The sequence below is a fragment of the Bidens hawaiensis genome, unplaced genomic scaffold (assembly GCF_021521415.1).
Source record: "Bidens hawaiensis isolate Kalapana, Puna unplaced genomic scaffold, B.hawaiensis_p1.1 tig00036330_1, whole genome shotgun sequence".
Classification (NCBI taxonomy): Eukaryota; Viridiplantae; Streptophyta; class Magnoliopsida; order Asterales; family Asteraceae; genus Bidens; species Bidens hawaiensis.
Genome location: NW_027505406.1, coordinates 88999 through 111842, shown reverse-complemented (window position 1 = coordinate 111842; position 22844 = coordinate 88999). Strand labels below are relative to the sequence as shown.

At 37.1% G+C, this 22844-nt stretch overlaps 2 protein-coding genes across 2 annotated transcripts; both read right to left on the bottom strand.

Moving 5' to 3' along the window:
* Nucleotides 1-3758: 3758 nt before the first annotated feature.
* Nucleotides 3759-5157, bottom strand: LOC143612989 (polyubiquitin-like). Its single transcript, XM_077086832.1, has one exon. The coding sequence runs from the start codon at nucleotides 4929-4931 to the stop codon at nucleotides 3759-3761; it is 1173 nt and encodes a 390-aa protein (XP_076942947.1). The 5' UTR covers nucleotides 4932-5157.
* Nucleotides 5158-19894: 14737 nt separating this feature from the next.
* On the bottom strand, nucleotides 19895-22039 carry LOC143612988 (polyubiquitin-like). The gene is made up of 3 exons (XM_077086831.1): nucleotides 21917-22039; nucleotides 20464-21225; nucleotides 19895-20408 (listed from the first exon to the last, which is right to left on the bottom strand). The coding sequence occupies exons 1-3, from the start codon at nucleotides 22037-22039 to the stop codon at nucleotides 19971-19973; spliced, it is 1323 nt and encodes a 440-aa protein (XP_076942946.1). The 3' UTR covers nucleotides 19895-19970.
* Between the last annotated feature and the right edge of the window lie 805 nt (nucleotides 22040-22844).

Below are 22844 nucleotides of genomic sequence, written 5' to 3'. Positions count from 1 at the left end.
GTTAAACTCGTCGTTCCGACAAATCTCCAAATTATCATCTTTCAAGTTTACTACTTGAAGGTGAGTACTTCATACCCCATTTTCCATCTTTTATTTTGGGGGTGACATTTCATACTTATTCAACAAAATGCTTTATATTTGAATCTTAAACCACAAACGTAGTTGTATACTTTACCTAAATAATTGCTCGATTTGGTGTTCTATGCTTATATGCCTATGTGTTTATCGCTTTTGGTTGGTGGAACTATAAAATCCTAGACTATTTGGCATCCCCTTATAGCAAGGTGTCGTTAACGTAATGCAATTAACGATAACTATAAAATCCTAGACTATTTGGCATCCCCTTATAGCTAGGTGTCGCTAATGTGTTTAGCGATATCTGTTTATCCAAATTACCACTTTTATTTATCGTTTCGTATGCAAGTTTTGTGGCTATCTTTATTATATACTAATATGATTAAACTTATGAATTGCTCACCGACCTTTGTGTTGACAAACTTTATTTTATGAAATGTTGCAGGTTTGCATCTTGGTTGATTTATGACTGTGAAGAAAACGACATCAAAGACCTTAGGATATTAGTAAAAATGAACAATATCAATTTGCCATATTTTGTGATATCTTGTTTATGATTATTTTATGGATAATTGTTATGTGACATTTTCGATGTTGTGCAATGAAATGAGTTTATTAAATACTGTCACTTTAATTAGTGTCATGTGCTTATGGACAATCGTTACACCTCGGCATATTCCGCCGCCTTTGGTCGGGGTGTGACAGTTATAAGAACTTTTTTATTTCCTTTTAATAAAGATAACTATAAGTCTCTTAAAACCGGATCGAACATAAATGTAAGGACCTGCTCTTGATAAATGATCGAGAGGGGTGTGTAAATCAAGCGATCAATGAAAAGATAAGATAGAGAATAAACGATCTCATAATCAGTACAAAGTATTTATGTATTAAAGCCACACCGATCCAATCCAATGTGAGCTCCCCTTTGGGTGGTTGATTTACACCATGAAACACACTTAAATAAGAACTGTACAAGTCCCTATTTGTAGCTAAACAATAATATTCTAGAAGTTCTCTCCCCGTTAAAGGTGTACACGTGCATCAAAGCTCTCACCTCTGATTCAGATTTCTTGCCAACTTTAACTAGTCCTTGGGTTTCGCCTTTTTGATATTGTAAGTCACATTTTGATCCTTATAATCATCACCTTGACTTTTGATATCAAAATTTCATTTTAATCATGTCACACATCTTCATGAATCACCTATGTAGAATAATGTGTTTTATGCTATACATCTTCTAATTGTACGTGATAAATATGACTACTTATCGAGTCTGAGTCGTGTTACTATTATTGTTGGCGCTATACCATCTTATGTCAAAAACTCACAATGATGCTTCTGAGTCAATATACCGAGTTTTTATTAATCTCAATCTCATTCCTTGAATCCAAAACCACCAGCCCAATGACTACCATTCACCTCAATCCATTTACTTAGCTCAAAACCACAAAAAGTTGGTGCCAAAAGTAACCGGTATGTAGGGATGAGCAAACCGGTACCCGAGTTTTCAAACCTAGTACCTTCTATAACCACATACGAGACTCTTAATTACCATAGAGTGGGTGGCCAAGGCATGGCAGTCAAATGACAACCATTGTCAAAAGTGTATGTGGGCTTTTTAAGCCATCTTTAGAAGCCATGGCCCATGGGTTTGAAAACTCGGGTATGCTGTCTACATGTGGCCCGTGGGCTATCGCCACAACAAAATTAACTAGTCATGAAAATACATGAAGCATTATCAATTTAAACTCATTTTATTGGTTTCAGTTAGATTTTTTCAAATATTAATTTGAACACACTATTAAAAATAATAAAATGAAACATTTTATAAATTTTATTATTATGTAAAATATTACATTAAATTTTGATGTTTTCAAATGTATAACAAAAGAGGGGATCATAATAGACGTGCACAAAAAAACCGGTTCCGGAACCTAACCGGTGGAACCGAACCGGAACCGGTTCCAGTTCCAACCCGGTTGGAACAATACCCGATTTGGGTATTTTTGTACCCGAAAATCGGGACCGGTTCTACTATATATATTTCAGTACCGGTTCCAACCCGGTTCCTACCCGGTTATTATTTGGAACCGGTTCGGGTCGTACCCGGAAAAACCGGTTCCGACGGGTTTTTTTTCAAGGGTCAAACAAAAAGTCAAACTAGCCGTTGGAACCGGTTCCAACGGTAATATAGCCGTTGGAACCGGTTTTTTAGACACCAAATAGCCGTTGGAACCGGTTCCAACGGTAATATAGCCGTTGGAACCGGTTTTTGAGGCAATATATCCGTTGGAACCGGTTCCAACGGTAATATAGCCGTTGGAACCGGTTTTTGGGCCAAACCTATATATAACTTGTTTCCATTACTTGTTTCACCATTACTTGTTTCCATTACTTGTAATTATTTGTTTTGGTAAAATTATTTGTAACTTGTTCGACTAATTATTTGTTTTGGTAAAATTATTTGTTTCGACGAAGAAGAATTGTACTATATGTTTTATTATAATTTGTTCGATTAATTTTTGTTACTTTTTTAATAACGACGAACATTTTATTTATTTAAAAACTAACTATTACAAACATTATTAACACATAAACGATACTAAACATAACAACTAAAACATAAAAAACAAAGTCCGTCGTTTTAATCCGGGAATACTTATTTTTGGGTTGTAGAGCCGGACGACTCTCCCACTTCCTTTTTTTTATCTTCCAATCTTTTTTTCTCTCGACAATACTTATTCGTATGTTTTCGTAATGTCGAGTTGGACCCTGCTTTAAGAAACTTCGAGCAATATTTGCAACGTGCCAACTCATGTGAGTCGGTCATGAGACACAAATCGTAATGGACCCAAACATCGGGGCATCTTGTTGTTTCGATCACCATAACAACGTCATCATTGGATGCCATTTGTGGTCGGTTTAAGGTTAATTTTGGTTTGTAGTGTGTTTTATGGTTTTGGAATTGGAGTGTGTTTGATAGTTTTGAAACTTGCTATTATTAGTAAGAAAATACCCTATTTATAGTTAAAAAACCGGTTCCAACGGTCAAAAACGGCTATATAGCCGTTGGAACCGGTTCCTAACGGCTCTAATTTTTAAATTTCAAAAAAAACCGGTGGAACCGGTTTTTACGTAAAAACCGGTTCCGGTTCATACCCTACCGGTTCTTAAAAGTTCGCATATCTGGGCACCGGTTCGGGTCGGGAACCGAACCGGTTCCTGACTGGAACCGGTGTCATTCTCTACCCGGGTTGAAAAAAACCGGTTCCGAACCGGTTCGGGTTTTCAAGGTGTACCCGATTTGTGCAGCTCTAGATCATAATGAGACACAAAGATTGCATAACTGATACATAAATTGATAAGTAATCTATTATTTATTTCACATACCTTTAACCAATACTCAGCTCCAAAATTTTATCAATCCTATCACTTCTTTTCAAACCAACCATTTGATAAATCATTCTTTAGTTTAAACACAAGTGTGGTGCCTTCCAACTAATTCAAGTGCTTGTAGACATCAAGTTAATAAAAGAGAACATCAAAGTCCAACTAATTCAAGTACTCGTAGCCATCAAGTTTACAAAACAAAGCTACATCAAAAGATACAACGCATCGTCTGTAACTATAATACTGGACCATAAGACAGACAGGTCTAATCTTATACCTTATTCATCCTCGATTTATTTTGTAAAAAGATGAACGGTTGATTCCTTGTGGATGTTGTAATCGGCAAGAGTAGGGCCATCCTCTAGAAACCGTTTGTTAAAGCTCAGCCTCTGATTACACGGGGAATGGCCCTGCTTAGCAAATATTTTGGCTTTCACATCACGGACAAGGTCAGAGGGTTTGACTTCCAAAGTAATGGTCTTTCCGGTGCTGCAAATCTTGATGAATATTTGCATGACTCCCTTTGATATAGCCACAAGTGTGAGCGTGGATTCTTTCTTGATGTTATACTCAGCAAGAGTATCGGTGCTGTGGAGAACCATTTCGTCAAAAATCAATTCCTGCTCGCCACAGGGAATATTTACCTTATGAATGTGTGCATTAGCCTGGATCTTGGCTTTTACGCTGCCGACGGTGTCTGAGGGCTTGACATCCAGAGTAAAGGCTGTTCCGATGAGGGGCTTGATGGATATCTGCATACATCCGCTTGATGCATGTGTAACTGTGAGTGTGGAGTCTTTGTTGATGTTATAGTCAGCAAGAGTATTGTTGTTCTGGAGAACCATGTCGTTGTAGATCAGCTCCTGCTTGTCACGAGAAATTTTTACCACATTCTTGATCTTGGATTTTACGGTCATGATGGTGTATGAGGGCTTGACAAACTCGGTAATGGTCTCTCCGGTGGGGGTATTGATAAATATCTTCATATATCCCCTTGATCTTCGCACTAGCGTAAGGGCCGATTTGTTGTTAATGTTGAAGTCGAAAAGGGTGCCACCGTCGCCAAGAACCATTTTGTTGAAGATCAGTACTAGATTATCGACAGAAACACTTTCTTTAATCTTGATCTTCTCTTTCACGGAGGCGATGGTGTCAGTGGGCTTGACTTCAAAAGAATGTATGATCCTTCCTTCGGGATTCTTGATGGATATATTTATAAAGACGCTTGATTTGCGCACAAGCATGAAGGTAGAGTCCTTGATGTGCAAGTTGGCAAGAGTAGTGATATCCTTGAGGACCATCCCATTTAAGATAAGTTCCTGCTCGTCTAAGGGAATACGCGTCTTAGTCTGGATCTTGAGTTTGATGCTACCGATGGTGTCTGAGCCTTTAACTTCAAACGCGATGATACCGGTGGTGGTCTCGACTAATATATGTATAGAAAAAAACAAAGAAAATGTCAACATTACACATGCATTTGACGTCAAATAATAACTTTTTGAATTCAAAATTAAACAGACTGCACGACAAAACTTAACATACCTAACATCACATATTCAAATGCCATTACTCAATAGCTCAAATAATTTCACAAACAAATACAGCTTATAACATCATATCTGTCATGACTTAAACAAAGACTGAACCAACCAGCAGCGTGCATGAAAAATGAGAAGACAGGGAGATACTATCATAATTAATAGTGATGTAAACAAGCCAAGTCGCTCGCAAGCTACTCAAGATTGGCTCGCAGAAAAGCTCAAATCGAGCCTAAAAATTAGCTTGTTTGCTAAACGAGCCCGAGCAGAAGCTTCACTTATCGAGCTCGAGCCGGCCCGCGCACCTAAACGAACTTCTTGCTTTTATAATCTTATTTTAATTAATTTGAGATATAGTTGTTTGATAGTAATTATTATATATAAAACTGATGACATAAATATCAAAAAAATATATGTTATGTTATATAAAAAATTATAACTAAAAATATATATACAAAAATTATTATAAATATATAACTAACAGCTTAAAAAACTACTCAAGAGCCGAGCTTGAGCTTTAAAAATAGAACTCGAAACGAGCCGAGCTCAAGCTCTCTATAAGTTAAGCGAACTGAGCTCAAGCCTACTCGAGTTCAGGCTAGGCTCGTTTACACCCCAATTTAGATTTCCTCCTAAACAAGATTTACAATCTAATAAATCACATATAATTAGACCTAAAACAACAAAATTAGCAACAAGCAAACAATCTGAAGAATCGCCACCGTTTATCATGCCAAGAAGTCAAATATCAAATAAATCACATAATTACTTATTACCCCTAAAAAACATTTAGCATACATGACTTAAAACAAATATTGAACCAATTAGCAACATGCTCGAGAAATGAGAAGACAGAGACACTATCATAGTGGTGTAAACAAGCCAAGCCGTTTGCGAGCTACTCGAGACTGATTCGCAAAAAAGCTCTAATCTAGTCGAACTTTAACAGCTCGAGCCTAAAAATAAACTCGCTTAATAAACGAACCCGAGCCAGAGCTTTACTTATCGAGCTCGAGTCGGCTCACAAGCCTAAACGAGCTTGTTGCTTATTTAATTTTAATTTAAGTAATCTGATATGTAATTTTTTTTAATAATAACTATTATACATAAAATTTTACAATAGAAATAACAAAACAGTATGTATTATGTTATATATAAAACTATAACTAAAATGTATATACAATAAAATAATTATAAATATATAATAATTAGCTAATAAATAGTAAACGAGCCGAGACCAAGTCTAGCTTAGCTTGAAAACTACTCACAAGCCAAGCTCAAGCTCTCTATAAGCTAAGCAAGCCGAGCTCGAGCCTACTCGAGTTCGGACTCGGCTCGGCTCGGCTCATTTACACCCCTATAATTATTAATAGTGATGCAATGAAAGACAGCATGGAATACGGATTACTCTTATTTCTTAGTGCTTGGTTATTTTAGCAACATGTTACGGATAGAGCACAAACAAGATTTACAATAACAAATCACATATAATTAGCCCTAAGACAACAAAATATAACAGATATTCAAACAATGACCTAAAAATTAAGAATCTAATAAATTCACATAATACAAAATTCAGCAGGCGTGCAAACAATCACAATGATCCGAACAGAATCATTACTGAATACTGGAATCTAATAAATCACATATAATTAGCCACAAAGCTACCCGCTCGACAAAAAGCTCAAATCCAAGCATAAAAATAAACATGCCCAGAGCTCTTCTTTCATAAAAATACATTTTCACAACCCAAATCATTAATTAAACACAATAATATAAAAAAATCCTCAAGAATCTAACAACTCACATAATATTTATTATCCATAAAAAATAAACAGTTGGCAGACATGCAAACAATCGGAAGGAAGAATCTTTACCGTTTATCTCGAACACATCGGCGTTGTTCTGCACGACATCAAAATCGGTGTTGAAAAGATCGAGGAAACTGCTGGGTTTTCTCTTCCGGTTACTGGCGACGGTTCCGTTGTCCCCCATTATTTTTACTCTGGTTTTCTAGAGACAGAAAGAAAGGTAAAGAGGAGAGTGAGGCAATAATATTACGTGAGGGGTTTGCTTTAGAATGGGGTGTTTGGGTCTTGTCGAAAAGAAAAAGAGTATTTGATAAAGTTTGTTAAAAAATTTAAAGATTTTCAAAACACCCCTTGTAACATGGAAAAATTCTTAAAATAGTTTTTTTTAGAGAGAGAAAGCCCAAAATAGCCCCTTTTTTCTTAAATTTTTTTAGAATTTAGACTTTCCAGACGCATTAGGAAAAGATAATAATATAGAGGGAGCATGCCAAATAAGTAAGGAAAGTTAGGAAGTAGACCAGATTTAGGAAAATAATGAAGGGAAAATCCAAATAATTTTGAAATCTTGGAGTAAAAATTCAAATTTCTACTAAACTTCTTTTCTCAAAAACCGTCTTGGGAGACTGTTTTATTATGTTTCCTACATTTTCCGTCCATATTTTCAAATTCTAGAAAAATGAGATTTTCAAATCTCGTGTCTTGAGAGACGAGATTCTACCACCACCACTCACCGTTCGCCTTCTACCACCACCACTACCGTCACCATCCACCACCACCACCCACCGTTCTCCACCACCACCATCCACCCCCACCACCCACCCACCGTCCGGCACTACCATCGATCACCACCCACCACCATCATCCGCCACCACCACCCACCGTCCTCCACCACCACCGTCTACCACCCAACGGTAAAGATAAAGATAAAGATGAAAATGAAGATGAAGAAGGTGGAGATGAAGATGAAGATGAAGATGATGATGATGATGACGACGGTGGTGGTAGAGGACGGTGGGTGGTGGTCTCCTCCCTAACTTTCCTTAGTTATTTGGCCTGCTTCCGCTATATTATTATTTTTTCCCAATGCGTATGGATAGTCCAAATTCTAAAAAATTATGAGGAATAAAGGGCTATTTTGAGTTTTCTCTCTTTAGAAAGGGCTATTTTGGGAATTTTCCCTTTTAATATTGGTCATAAAGTTATGTTTGTAAACATGGAAAGAGTGGGATTTTGACTTTGTTGATCAAAGTTAAAATTTTTCAATCCCCCAATCTTCATTTTCTTAAAATCTTGATACTTGTACTAAAACAAAGCTCGGTTCAGTAACGGTGTCATAGGCAAAAATAGTATCGATCCTGATTTTCTTACAATCTTGATATTGGTAACCAGTACTATTTGTCTATCCCTACATTTTGCTATAAGACTTGGCGACTTACACACTGTAGGATTGTTGTTTAACTCTTAATACTTTTTTGAATAAAGTGTTATTTTCTTGTATGAGATCTGACCAGTCACGCAGCTTTACTACATATTTTTCTATACAGCTAGATCCTTGAGGTTTTCGAATCTTGTTATTTTCGTCAATTCGCTATCCCCGTTAATTTTTTTTAATGTTTCCGTCTTTTACCTATTTGGATAAATATGATAATTGTGATCATGAATGATTTCATAGGATGAATATTTCATATTTAACTATCTTAATATATTTTATTAACTAGCTTTAGAACTCGTATAATACACGAGATCATCCAAATAACAAAAATCCAATCAATGTTAAGCAATATGTAGTATGTACATGTTTTATTTGAAAAAAATTATTACATCTATACTTCTATTTATTCTATGTTATTTATTTTATGTGTATGAAAAAGTTTTGCATTCATAGTTTACAAATTTATATAAAAAAACTGTTTGTATTAACATTTGAAGCATGAAAAAAAAAACCACAAGTAATATTACATTAATGATGTTAAATGAAACAATGCAACTCATAAGTTTTGCAAATTTTACAAATACCAAATAAAATTATTTTTGGAAAATTCCTAAAATAGGTATTTTTAAAAACAAGTTTCAAGTTTTATGTATCATTTGTAAGAATTCTAAAAGTAGGTATTTTAAACTAGTTTTGACGACTATTTCAGGCTAAGAAAAACCAGGAACGAACATTTTGACGCCCTAAACTTGTCGGGACGACTAGTATAGGAAAAAAATGGTCTGGACGAGTTTTTATGAATTTTTTTGTTCTTTTCTTAATATTATATTATTATATTTAATTTTACTAATAATTAGTTTTCCTTTAATAACTTTTAAAATATAAAGTTTTACTAAAATCTAAATACACCATTGAGATGTGTTTTACTTTATCTATGCGCGGACATAAGATTATTCAAAATCGAGCCGGTCAAATTTATATCGAGGTTTTCTTTACCCGCTCGGTTTTGAATAAATCCTATGTTGGCACGTAGATAAAAAAAAAATACGTCTCAATGGTGTATTTGGATTTTAGTATAACTTTATATTTTAAAAGTTATAAAAGAAAAACTAATTATAAGTAAAATTAAATATAATAATATAATATTAAGAAAGTACAAAAAAATTCATAAAAACTTGTCTAGACTATTTTTACCTAAACTAGTCGTCCCGACAGGTTTATGGCGTCAAAATACTCGTCCTTAAATTTTTCTTAGCCTAAAATAGTCGCGACTAGTTTTGTAAACTACTCGTTGACACAAAGAATCTAGTCGTCAAGACTAGTTTAAAATACCTATTTTTGAAAGTCTTTACAAATGATACATAAAACTTGAAACTTGTTTTTAAAAATACATATTTTAGGAATTTTCCCAATTATTTTGCAAGTAAGGGACTCCTGATGTTAGATTGAGATGAGCATTGAGTTGTTTAAGTTTACTAAGGTTCTGTTTGTTTTTGATTAAAAGGTCTGAAAGGGGCTTACATCTGCAGGCGCGCAGACATAAGCTCCTGAAGACTGTTTGTTTTTTTAGAAAAAAAGATCTGAAAAATGCTTTTATTGTCTTAAAAAATAAGCTATTGTTCAACTTCTTCACACATCTTAAAACTTCTAAACATTCTACTAACACCCAATCTCCAACACCATCACCACCCATCATGAGCCACCACCACCACCCATCGTCCACCACCATCACCCACCGTCCTCCACCACCACCACCCACCACCAACCCCCCCTCCCCGGTCGACCACAACCACCGTCCACTACCACCACCACCGCCGTCCATCACCACCACCACCCACCATCCGCCACCACCCACCGTCCGCCACCACCGCCACCTACATTCAACCACAACCATCGTCCACACCACCACCACCACCACCACCATCCATCACCACCACCACCCACCATCAACCACAACCACCGTCCAATACCACCACCACAACACACCCGTCCGCCACCACCACCACCCACCGTCCGCCACCACCACCAGCCATCGTTGACCACAACCTCCATCCACTACCACCACCCACCACTCACCGTCCGCCACGACCACCGTTCATCACCCACCGTCGGCCACCACCCACCGTCCGCCACCACCACCAGCCACCGTCGACCACAACCTCCATCCACTACCACCACCCACCACTCACCGTCGGCCACCACCACCGTTCATCACCCACCGTCGCCCACCACCACCGTCCACTACCACCACCACCATCCACACCCACCACAACTTTCCATCACCACCACCCACCGCCCACCACCACCGTTCATCGCATACCATAATCGTCTACCACCACCCACTTTCACAATTCGTACACAAACACCAATTATTTTAGCAGTTACAAACGTTAAATGACTTATTTCTAATATGATATATATGATAGGTAACTAATTTTCAGCTTATGCAGACAATATCCGGTTTATAAAACAAACAGTATTATATTTTCAGATTGCAGATCTTCAGACCACATCTTCAGTTGCAGACATGAAATTAGATGAAATAAGATTGCAGAGAGTTTTTGTCTTAAAAAACAAACAGCACCTAAGTTGCAAAAGAATCATCTAATATCACCAAACAAACTTAATCAATGAACAATAATTAAAAGACGCACAACTAGAAAAAAAAAACTTATCTTTGTAGTTTGCAATCGAACAACCAAAATTTTATCATTTCAAATAGTTTTTGTTCCGATCTATGCAGTCAATAGAGGTGAGATAGCAGTGGGATAGTAGTGAGATAGCGGTTAGCGGACCTTTGCAAAATAGCGATGCCAATAGCAGTCCAGAATAGCGGAACCGCTATTAGCAGGGCTATTGGCCACTACTTGATTGATTTTTTTATTCCTAGATAGCGGCTATAGCACCGATTTTCAAGGTTGGTATATTTGGGCTAAATTAAGAAAAGACCAAAATAGCTTAACTCATTTCAAATAATTTGAGTTGTTCCGAACTTCCAATTTGACCCGAACCAAATTGCCCTTTTAAAACGACCTGTTTTGGCCCGAAGGGATTTTAATCAGAACCCATTTTGACCTCGAACAAAATTGACATTTTTTTAAGACATAAATACAAATTTTTTCCTTTAATCATAGTTGATTTACGGATCAAGTCCTTTAAAAAGATTATTTTCAGGCGGTGTCCTTTACATAATATGTTTATTTGATTTTTGTCATTTACATTAATGGTCATCCATTTTCTCAGTTGAGTCTTATCGTGTGTCACGTATGTGAGGGCAAAAAGGTAATTTCAACCCCACATTATTAATAAATATATAAGATTATTTTATTAAAAAAAACTATACTAAAATTTATATATATATAAAAGCAGGAGAAGTTGTGCTTCAGTGGTTGTACATCGTGCTTTAGAAGTGTCATGTGCATTGTTGACTATACATTATGCTTCTGTTGTTGTACTGTTTTGTGATTGGACCTTCAATTCCACAATCTGATGTTGTACTGTTCTGTGATTGGATCCCTGATCATTCTCGGTCGAGTTGAACTACTGGCGACCAAGCCTAGGGTTCCGGCGAAGCCACACATGATAGCTTAGGTAAGTCGACTTAGTTCTTATTTTTAGTTTCTGACCGATTGGGTCGTTTTTTTTGTCAACTATTGATTGGTTTAAACCAGGTTAGGTTGTCTGACAGTGGTCGAAAACCGAACCGACGTTGGCTCATCAAAACATCTACCAACAATGTATTGGTGTGAATGTATCAAATTCTCGTTATTTGGTATGACTATACATATGCTATTTTGGTGTAGATGGTGATGGTGATGGAAGATTTTCTTTGCTAAATCGAATATAGGAAATCCTCTACTTAAGCAGGTAAATAGCACTTGCTCTGCTTTACTTTGTTCATTGTCTTTCATATGTTGTTTACCGTATACATGTAATATGATTGAGTTGAGGCTAAATTGGAACAATATATGGCTAATGAAGTTTTGTATAACAAAATAATAAAAACAACCAACTGATCAAGTGTTGTATAATATTAGTATGAAAAATTTCATCGAAATTCTTTGGTAGTGTCACATAAATATCATTTATTCGATAGTAAAAATTCCTTTCAGGACTTTGATACAACAATGTTATTCTCTGCTCATGGTAATAATCATCATAGATAAAAGTTTTATCTGATTCATAAATTTATATAACTATTGTTGTGGGTCGCTGTAAACTTTAAGATGAAACTTCTGTACTTTTGCATAAATTCAGGAAACAAATAAGAAATTGTTTAAAAAGATAAAGCTTTATAATCATGAAAATAATGAGAGGTTAATGAATTAGTGGATTCAGCAGGTTCTTGATACGGGCGGAGACACTTAGGATAGGGATATAGTTGTTCGTGTTGCTTTCAACAATCTAGAAGAGTTTTGAACAAGGAAATGAGTTTAATAGACATGCATTATGTATTTTCACAAGCGACTTCAAATTATGTGTTAAAAATCTAAACAAAAGTGAAAAACTCCAAATATGGAATGCAAAGACGCCATCACTCCGGGGATGGAAGCAGAAATCTTGAGTGGATCTTAATCAAAATCTTAATATTTATGAAGAATAAAAAATCGCTCATGCGCTTTTGTTGTGGTTGTTTTCGTGAGTAAAGCGTTCTTATCTACACCAGCCAGCATGTGTTAATGGCAACTAGAAAGAAGGGGGCATGCTTAAACCTTTGCCATTCCATAGTTATGCGAGTGGAAGCGGAGTAAGGTAAATATTAATATGCCATCCCTGGATTTGTAGACTGACTTTACAACCGCCTCTGGTTTGTTACATCATTCTTGATTCATTCTAGCATCTAAACCATCAAACGGTGTCGTTTATCAATAAGGTTTCCTTTTGTAGTTATATTAGGGTATCTGAGGCGTTCTTCCGCTTCATCGGTTTGCTCGGCAACACCTCCATCCCACTTTGATAATGAACTCCATCTTGAAATGGTGAAAGCCCCATGTGATTAGATTTGGCTAGATCAGGTTGCAGATTCATTAGGTGGAATGCGAATTTGGTACCCATTGGACTAAAAAAATATAAATATTGGGAACAATTATAAAGAGTTGGTCCTGTGACCTTTTAGAGAGCAGTCATTCACTCTTACATTGTTATGTAAAAGTGACAAGCACCTAACTTTGCTTCAATTGGAGCATGAATTAAACTCATACTTATGTGTCAGAAGAGGCAAAATAGTCTAGAAGTTATTCAATTAAATCCTGTGATGTCCCTCTTTTGTGTTAAAGAGTGCAAAACGATAAAATTTAGTCACGTAATTGATATGAGTCATATGACGCACAACATTAATACGTCTGTGTTACATTTGGTACATAATCTGAGGTGAGTAAGTAGACAAAATTTTCTATGAATAAACTTGTGATACGAGACATTTAGTATCTATAATATATAACTGGATGTTAACTATAAAAATCTTTAAATCCAAATGACAATCTTTTAGCATGATTAAAAAAATTAAATCATTTTAGGTTCATAGTTTAGTTGGTTTTTTAAATAAATTAAGGTCTTTGTGAGTACATTGGATATCCAAACAATTTCCGTGAGTAAAATTCCAGACGTAGGAAGTTATTTAGAGAACTATCTACTAAAATATACCTTAAAAATTTGTACACACTTATCATAATGATAAGAGGTAGTAGACTGAAAAAGAGATTCAATTATTCAGTAAAATGCATTATTTATCATAATTAAGGTAATATATAAATGTTGTGTATATTGTTCTTGTACGTAGTACTTACTCTTAACTAAATTAACGGTATATTGAACCACTTGTAAACATCATCTAAGAGTGTGTTTGGGATTGAGTTTGAAAAATGCTTATTAGCTTAATGGCTTTTCCAAGAAACAATTAAGCAAAAAAGGTGTTTGGTAAATGTAAAAGCCCCTTTTGTTTTGGCTTTTTGATTGGCTTGAAAAAGCACTTTTTCAAAAGCCCAAATTTGGGGTTTTTCAAAAATGTTTTTAGCTTTTTGATTGGAGTTTCACTAATCTACCCACCCTTTACCCTTTTTGGTCATTTTATGTAAATAAGCTAAGCCAAACATTTTTTAAAAAGTGCTTATGACTTTTCCAACCACATAAGCTAATCAAAACACTTTTTTAAAAACCCATTTTCAAAAAGCCAGAAGCTAATAAGCACTTTTGACAAAAAACACTTTTAGAGTTAAATAAGCAATCCCAAACACCCTCTAAATATTTATGCTTATAAGTGTCAGGTATTTAAAATTAAGCCGATTAGGTTTATATGAAGTTCAATCCAGGGAACAACCGACGAAGTGACGAAACCTTTCTATATTAAACTGTTACTAACATCCATACAAAAACGTTTTTTTTTTTTTTTTTTTCAATTTTGAGGTCGTTTTCTATAGTTGACGCATTTGTCAAAGTCATACACGAAATCCTTCTTATACTTGAACGGCATGTAAATGGGTCAGTGAGCAAACTAAATTCTCCAAACACTTTATGCATTCCGAAAAATCCACCATGGCGGCCCATGAGCGCTGAAGCATTGGTGATGCCCTAAACTTATGAGTTATTTATTCATTCATTCATTCATTCAAACACCCTCCATACATACAAAATTGATGTTCTAGATGGATTTTAGGTAACAAGATAAAGCAATTAATGCTTGTCATAAACACATAAGGAAAGCATTTAATAAAAACAAGAAAATGGAATAGAGTAATTGAAAAACTAAATATAATTAATATTACATCAGGACTACCACGCCTATATAAAGCCAACCCTAATTCGATCTCTTTACTCTTATATAAAGCTATCGCTGTACTCCCTCTACATCTGTCACCCTTTGCCGTCTTTAATTCCATCTTTTTTCGCCTCATCTATCTTTTCATAGTAATGAGGACTTGGTGCAGAGAAGTGAAGGCCGATTGTTAATTTCTCATATATGACATGTTGGCTGTTCATAGCGTTTTTGACAAGATCGAAATAAGGTGAGTATATATATTTATGCTAATTGTTCTTAACATGATTAATTTCTTGCGTTGTTGAAAAAAATGTTAAAACATTTCACATTCAGTGTCCATGGGTCGTTTTTGGTTCGGTCTTTTTGTTTTTTCGGGTACTGTTTGGTTTTGCATTCTGGAAACAAAATTACAGTTTACAGTTGGTTATGCTTATATGTTTATGTAGATCTATATACAAGTGATAGCTTTTTCATGTTGATTGCTCATAGTATATATGTTTATGTTATAAAAAAAAACATAAATTTCTTGAGTATTATTCATTATATCTCACATGCATAAGAATTAAACCGGTGCTTGAATCTTATTTCGTGACGGTGGCCCCGGTGATAATAAGATAACCAGCTGTCATAAAAAGTGTAATGGAAATAGTAAGTCTAGTAATGGATCAAAACAGGTTGGGTTAGTACAGGTCAAAACAGACCATTCTAATTAGTGTCAAAACTTGATCTGACCAAAAAGTGGTGGTGCGTGTGGGTTAAACCTAAAATATTTTACAAACCGTTGTATTTCGGTTTTCGTTTTTTGCAATGGATTTAGTTCCTTTTTGTTTTTTACGTCTTGCCATTGGGCTTTAGGATTTTTTTTGGGGGGGGGGGGGGGGGGGAATTCCCAAAATAGCTATTTTAGATAGAGAGTCTCCAAAATAGCCATTTTTTTCTCAACATTTTTTAAATTTGGACTTTTCAGACGTAATGGGAAAATCATAATAATGTAGGGATGGCAGTCCAAATTTCTAAAGAAAGTTAGGGAGGAGACCAGATTTGAGAAAATAATGAAGGGAAAGTCCAAATTATTTTGAAATCTTAGAGTAAAAGTTCAGATTTTACTAAACTTTTTTTTTCTCAAAAAATCGTCTTGAGAGACTGTTTTTTTTGTTTCCTATATTTTCAAATTCTAGGAAAAAAATATTTTGAAATCTCGTCTTGAGAGATGAGATTCTACCACCACCACCACCACCCACCCACCCACCATTCGCCTTCTACCACCACCACTACCGCCACCATTCGCCTTCTTTTCCTCCGTGTTTGCCATGTCTGGCACCAATTGGCAAAGCTCGTTGAACCGGTTGTTGTAGGCGTCGATATCCGTTCCTACCATGGTGTGGTTCCAGAATTCCTGTTGTAGACTCTGAATTTCTGCGCGAGAGCAGAACTTTCTCATCAACATTTCCTTTAGTTCCTCCCAGGTCTTGTGAAGAGCAACTTCTCGCCCCAAAGTCTTCACTTGAAGCTTCCACCAAGACGAAGCTGCTTCTTGGAACATGCAGGTCGCGTAAAGGACCTTCTGGTTCTCACTACATCTGCTAATGGAGAGAACTGTCTCCATCTTGTCAATCCAGTTGTAGAGCCCAATAGCCCCTTCGGTACCCTTGAATGGCCAAGGCCTACAGGCCATAAATGTCTTATAGGAGCACCCTTTGTCCAAGGCTCCTGATTCGGGTTCTGGGGTCTCGTTCTCCTGACGACCCTGACTAGATTCGGCCTTGCTGGCCTCATGTGTCGCGATCGCCTGCGCGATTATTTCCGCGAGTTCCTCGGGTGTCATGGTAATTCCCTTGGCTCTAGTTGGAGGCATTCTCGTTCTTAAAAAAAAAAAGAAGATATAACAAACTTAGCGCATGTACCATGAGCACATAGTGTTCTTATCTTTATTCACTAGACACTGTGTGACCCGTGTTCCTAAGTGTGTGTGGTTTCTTTTGAAAATATTTTCCTTGAAAAATACTTCATGCGATTCCCCGACGGTTATAGTCTAGGTTAAAACTTCTTTTCCTAGTTCGCTATAACCAGTGCTCTGATACCAATCTGTCACACCCGGCCCTGAACGGCGGAAACAGCCGGGCGCGCGCGAGTGGGGATTGATAATTAAGCACGGGCCATTGCAAACATTCAAAGTAAGATTTTCATTGCGCATGAAATGTTTAATACAAATACATTACATTGTTTAAAGATTACATAAAAACATCAAAGTATAAAAACTGTTGAAGATTTCCACGCCATATCCCCTTGCGCGGCGGGAACAACCACGCGCATCGAAGGGATAGAACTAAAATCTTCCAAAAAGCTAGTTTTAGATGTTCAGCGTAAGGTGCCCTAAGTGTGACTCCATGCGCTACCTAGTTATCTCCTGAAAGACACGTAAAACATTTGAATCAGTATAAACTGAGTGAGTTCACAAGTTTTAGTAACTTGATAAATCGTATTGCATCATAGTCTTGATAAAAATCATTCTAAAACATAATTCTGATAGCATCATTGAAACACATGCTTAGTAAAACATAGTTCTGATAACATATTCTGATAAAATCGTTCCGCGGGCTACGCGCGAACATTTCTGGAAAACGTGCTCGTCCATGCAAAGTGGCGCTGCCACTACGAGCTAAAATAATGTAATACCGTCCCGCGGGTTACGCGTGGACATTTCTGAAAAACCGTGCTCGTCTATGTAAAGAGGCGTTGCCCCTACGAGCTAATCAATAATACCGTCCCGCGGGTTACGCGCGGACGTTGTGCCGGAAAACAAGGCGCTCGTCCATGCAAAGAGGTGCGACCCCTACGAGCGGGCTCAATCCCATAGTACTGCCCCATGACCATACTAGGCACTCGTCCATGCAAAGAGGTGCGACCCCTACGAGTGGGTTGATCAAACCAGCAGTCCCTACCCTTAGAGTCCCAATGGTAAAGTGATCACTTACTCGAATTCTGGCGCACATACATCGTAAACCATAGATAACCGTTTGCATTGCTCATCATAATTTAAACACATAATCGCTTGCATAGCTTGTAAGTATACCATGATAAATCGTAATTTAAGTACGTGTCCCTCGCCCCGAAAACAGTTTAAAAACAGTGAAAATAGTGAAAATAGGGGCTGTGAGACTCACCTGTGGTTCTTGTTAAGGGATTAATCGAGATTCGGGTTTTCTTGGTGTTGGCCTCGGAATTGAAGGTCTAGAATACGATTAAATAACAAGTATATATATTAAGATCAAGAGATAGGAGAATATAAGGGTTGGAAAGTAGATCTCAATGTTATAATCTCGGCTTACCTAGTAACAGGATCGGAAATGAAAACAACGGATGCTTGGGAGATGATTAGTGCAAGTTTGTAGTTCTTAAGAGAGAAGTTTGAAGTGTGTTTGGGTGATAATTTGGGTTACATATTTATAGGCAAGATTCAGGGAACACAATCCCTTGCTTTAGGGGATTGTAATCTTTTCATATCTAGGTGTAATGATGATAAAGTATGGAAATTATTATTATTTATTTAAAAGTGGAGGTGATCGGTCCTAGGGAGTGGATAAAGGATTCTGATTTGATTTGGACAGGACATGCAGGTCTGTGGTTGGTGGGAGTAGGGAGGCTGACAGTTGACTTTTCATGTTACAGTATGCTTTTTCAGGTGCTTTTGTCAGTGTACAGTTAAAAAGTAGAAATCTCTGAAACACGCTACTGTTTCCTTTTGGGCGGGAATAATCTCTTTACATCTGGAGAATAGACTAAGTGTTCTGCGCGTATAACTTTGTGCGCATAGCTTTCTGCGTGAAGGACATTTCTTTGCTGCGGGTAGGTGCGTAACCTTCTCGCAGTTAGGGACATTGAGTTTCATTTGTAGATTCTCCAGGTGGTCTTGGTATTTCAACATAGTGATCAGTTATGTTGAAGTCAATTCCATCTTGGAGCTTCAGACAAACTAACTCTCAATGTTCCCGCCATGCGGGGAGGTTAGTTCCCCTTCCGCACGCGCATAAACGATTTAGGATGCACCCGCCTTAGCATCATGCGGGACGGTCAACCCATTAGACAACATAAAGTTAAGTTACATGAAAACATAAAGCCAAAACATTCGCGCATGGCGCATATAACATATGCCCACGCTGGTTCTTACATCGCGTGCTCGCGCAGGGCGTACATAACAATTGCCCGCGCTGATTCTAACATAGCGCGCTCGCTCAGGGCGCACATAACGTGCCCGCACTGATTCTAATCTAGCGCGCATAATATTCACAATCACCTAATTATTAGGTTGATTACTTAGTTTATAGGGTTGGGAAATTACCGGGTGTCACAGGTTTGCAGGTGGTCAAATAGTGGTTTTTCTAGTTTCCTTAACTTGTGATTTCAATCAGTCTTTTATTACTAAATTTTGTGCAAGTTGTGTTCTTTTATAAGAAATTATGGTGTGTACACCTTTTCTTAGTTTTTGCAGAGTTGTTGCTTTCATATTTTGGCTTGTATTTGTACATTTTTAATGTATATGTACATACATGTAGTGTTTAATTTTAATCCGGATATTTTTCCATGACCATGTGTATTCGTGTGTTTTTGTATCGTTCACCATCACATGTGCATACCAATAATTTTACTAGTAAACATCATTTGCATGTATTTGAGTTCTTTTCTTCATTTGAATCTAACTTTCCATGCACATGTGATAAACCTCTTATGACAAATTCATTCAATATATTGTTGTAGAATATGCATCCAGTTAATTAAAATACTTGCAGACACAAGCTACATATAAAAACCTTTTTAATGGATCATAAGACATGCCGCTCTAAACATAACATCTTCATCAATCATCATCCCTGCGCTTGCTATTTAAGTAAGAGGATGGTTGATTCCTGGATGATGTGGTAGTCGGCAATGGTAGTGCTATCCTCCAGGCTCCAGTTGCTTTCCCTTAAAGGTCAGTCTCTGCTCGCATGGGGAATATGTTCCTTCTCATGGATCATGGATTTTACATGGTGGATGGTGTATGAGGGTTTGACTTCAAGAGTAATGGTCTTCCCGGTGAGGGTCTTGATGGATATATGCATAAAACCAGTTGATATACGCATAAGTGTGAGTGTGGAATCCTTTTTTATGTAATAGTCAGCAAGGTTGCTTAAGTTGTCAAGAACCATTTCGTTGAAGATCATCTCCTCCTCGTGATTTACTTTGATCTTGGATTTTATGAATCCAATGGTGTTTGATCGTTGGACTTCTAGAGCAATAGTCTTTCCAATGAGGGTCGTGATGAATATCTGCATGACTTCACTTGGTTTACGCATAACTGTAAGTGTGGATTCATTGTTGATGTGGAAGTCAGAAAGGGTACTCCTCGGTTTGTCAAGAACCATTTCATTGAAGATCAAGTGAAGAACCATTTCGTTGTCAAGAACCATTTCGTTGTCAACGAACCTTTTTTATGTAATAGTCAGCAAGGTTGCTTAAGTTGTCAAGAACCATTTCGTTGAAGATCATCTCCTCCTCGTGATTTACTTTGATCTTGGATTTTATGAATCCAATGGTGTTTGATCGTTGGACTTCTAGAGCAATAGTCTTTCCAATGAGGGTCGTGATGAATATCTGCATGACTTCACTTGGTTTACGCATAACTGTAAGTGTGGATTCATTGTTGATGTGGAAGTCAGAAAGGGTACTCCTCGGTTTGTCAAGAACCATTTCATTGAAGATCAACTCTTGCTCATCATATGGAATATGCAACTTATCCTCGATGGTGGTTTTTATGTTGTCGATGTTGTATGAGGGTTTAACCTCCAGTTCCAGAGTAATGCTCTTTTCGTCGAGAGTCTTGACGAATATCTTCATGAATCCCTTTGATCTACGCATAAGTGTAATGATCGAGTGCCTATTAATCTGGAAGTCAAAAAGGGTAGCAGTGTCTCCAAGAACCATTTCGTCGAAGATCAACACCTGCTCATCAACATTAATACGTTCCCTACACATGATCTCCGATTTCACTTTGGCGATTGTGCATGTGGGGTCGACCGGCAAGGGTATAGTCTTTCTGGTGATGGTATTCACAAATATTACCATCCGTTCCACAGATTTACGCATAAGAGTTAGTGTAGATTGCTTCTTGATGTGCAAGTCGGCAAGGGTATTGATATTCTCAAGAACCTTATTGTCGAAGATCAGCTCCTGCTCATCAAATGGTGTCTAACCCTGTGACTTTGAGAGAGGTGACCCTACCGGGGGCCGTCATCACTAATATTATTAATCATAAATTAGCTAGGTCTAAAACAACAAAATGTAGTAAAGATATATTCAAACAATGATGATATGATCAAAAAGCTCGCGGCCCAAATCTTGCTCGGATTTAGCTCGGAAAAAGCTCGCTTGGCATGGCTCGGTTTGAATGTGAGCTATGCCCGCTCACTTCGGTTAGAATGTGAGCTTAGCCCGGCTTGGTTCGGTTCATAACTAGCCGGACTGGCTCTTTCTTTAACCCGGCTCGGTTTGGCTCATATTAGTTTAGTTTTATTGTTATATGATGTATATGTATATATATTATCAAAAATGTTAAAAGAAAATAGGGAGAATATATCCCTCCCAAATCCCGGTTAAATCTCAATTTTGTTAAAAACCAAAAACCACGTTCTTATTTCTCAAAACTCAAAAGTATTCGGTTGAACTCGTATTATCTTATTGTTGTTGCGGATTGGTTTGGCTCGGATGCTAATGATCTTATGTTGTAATCAGTTGATATTTATTTAAAAAAAACTATGCCAAGCCGAGCTAGTTTGTTTAAAACCGAGTCAAGCTCGAGCTCAAACTTTTATAGCTCGATTTTGCTCGTCAACTGCCATATTAAAACAACAAAATGTAGGAAACATATATATATTCAAACATTAATAACAATATGATCGTAAGAATGGTTACCCTTTATCACGCCATCGTAAATCTCATCGGCCTCAAAATAATCTTGGACGTCAGTGTGGTGTTTTCTCTTCCGGCTACCTCCGTCAGCCATTAACACAGAGAGAGAGAGAGAGAGAGAGAATGTTTGGGATTCCCTTTCTTGAAACCTCCTTTTTACACTTTTAACTTTTGGAAGTTACAAGAAATGTTTTCGGACCCGGCCCGGACTCGTTACCGGGTCAAAGGTCGGACCGACCCGGGAGGGCGGACCGGTGTTTGACCCGGATGACGTCATAAATAATTTAAATATATATTTACATATATATATATATATATAATTCATATACATATAAAAAATAATAATAACCAAAAATAATAATAATAACAAACTTTAATGTTTATTTATGTTTTATACATTGTTTTTTAAATATATGTGATTTATGTTTGATCAATAGAGACATCAATGAAGCTTAGTTGGTTGGCTTATGGGGTAATTATTAAAGCTTCTATCTCTGAAATGACCCAAGTTCAAATCCTGGCATGCACATTTCAATTTGGATTTTATAAAAAATGGGTTTTACCGGTCCACCCGCCGGGTCAACCGGTCCGACCGGTCCGGGCCGACCGCCACCCGTGAAACCCGGCCGGGTTTTTAGAAACGTCCAAAATACGTTGACCCAGCCCGGTATAGGGACCGGGTCCCGGTCCGACCGGCCGGGCCGGGTTTCAAAACACTGGTTACAAGTGTGGAAAAGTTAAGTGGGGAAGACAAAGAGTTTTGATAGTAAAAACTGTAAAAATTTCAAAAGTCATGATATTTATAACTTTTTTAACTTTTGTCAAAAGTGAAAAAGGGGTTCAAAAAAGAAATCCCAAAAATCCCTTAAGATTACTATGGTTTTGCATTGATACATGCG

What these genes read in the sequence shown, in the direction of transcription:
- LOC143612989 (XM_077086832.1), bottom strand. Translation starts at nt 4,931, where the DNA reads ATGTTGACATTTTCTTTGTTTTTTTCTATACATATATTAGTCGAGACC.
- LOC143612988 (XM_077086831.1), bottom strand. Translation starts at nt 22,039, where the DNA reads ATGGCTGACGGAGGTAGCCGGAAGAGAAAACACCACACTGACGTCCAA. An exon ending in ACGATCATATTGTTATTAAT is followed by an intron (nt 21,226 to 21,916) that starts GTTTGAATATAT and finishes TCACAGGGTTAG; the next exon opens with ACACCATTTGATGAGCAGGA. An exon ending in CTGACTATTACATAAAAAAG is followed by an intron (nt 20,409 to 20,463) that starts GTTCGTTGACAA and finishes CACTTGATCTTC; the next exon opens with AATGAAATGGTTCTTGACAA.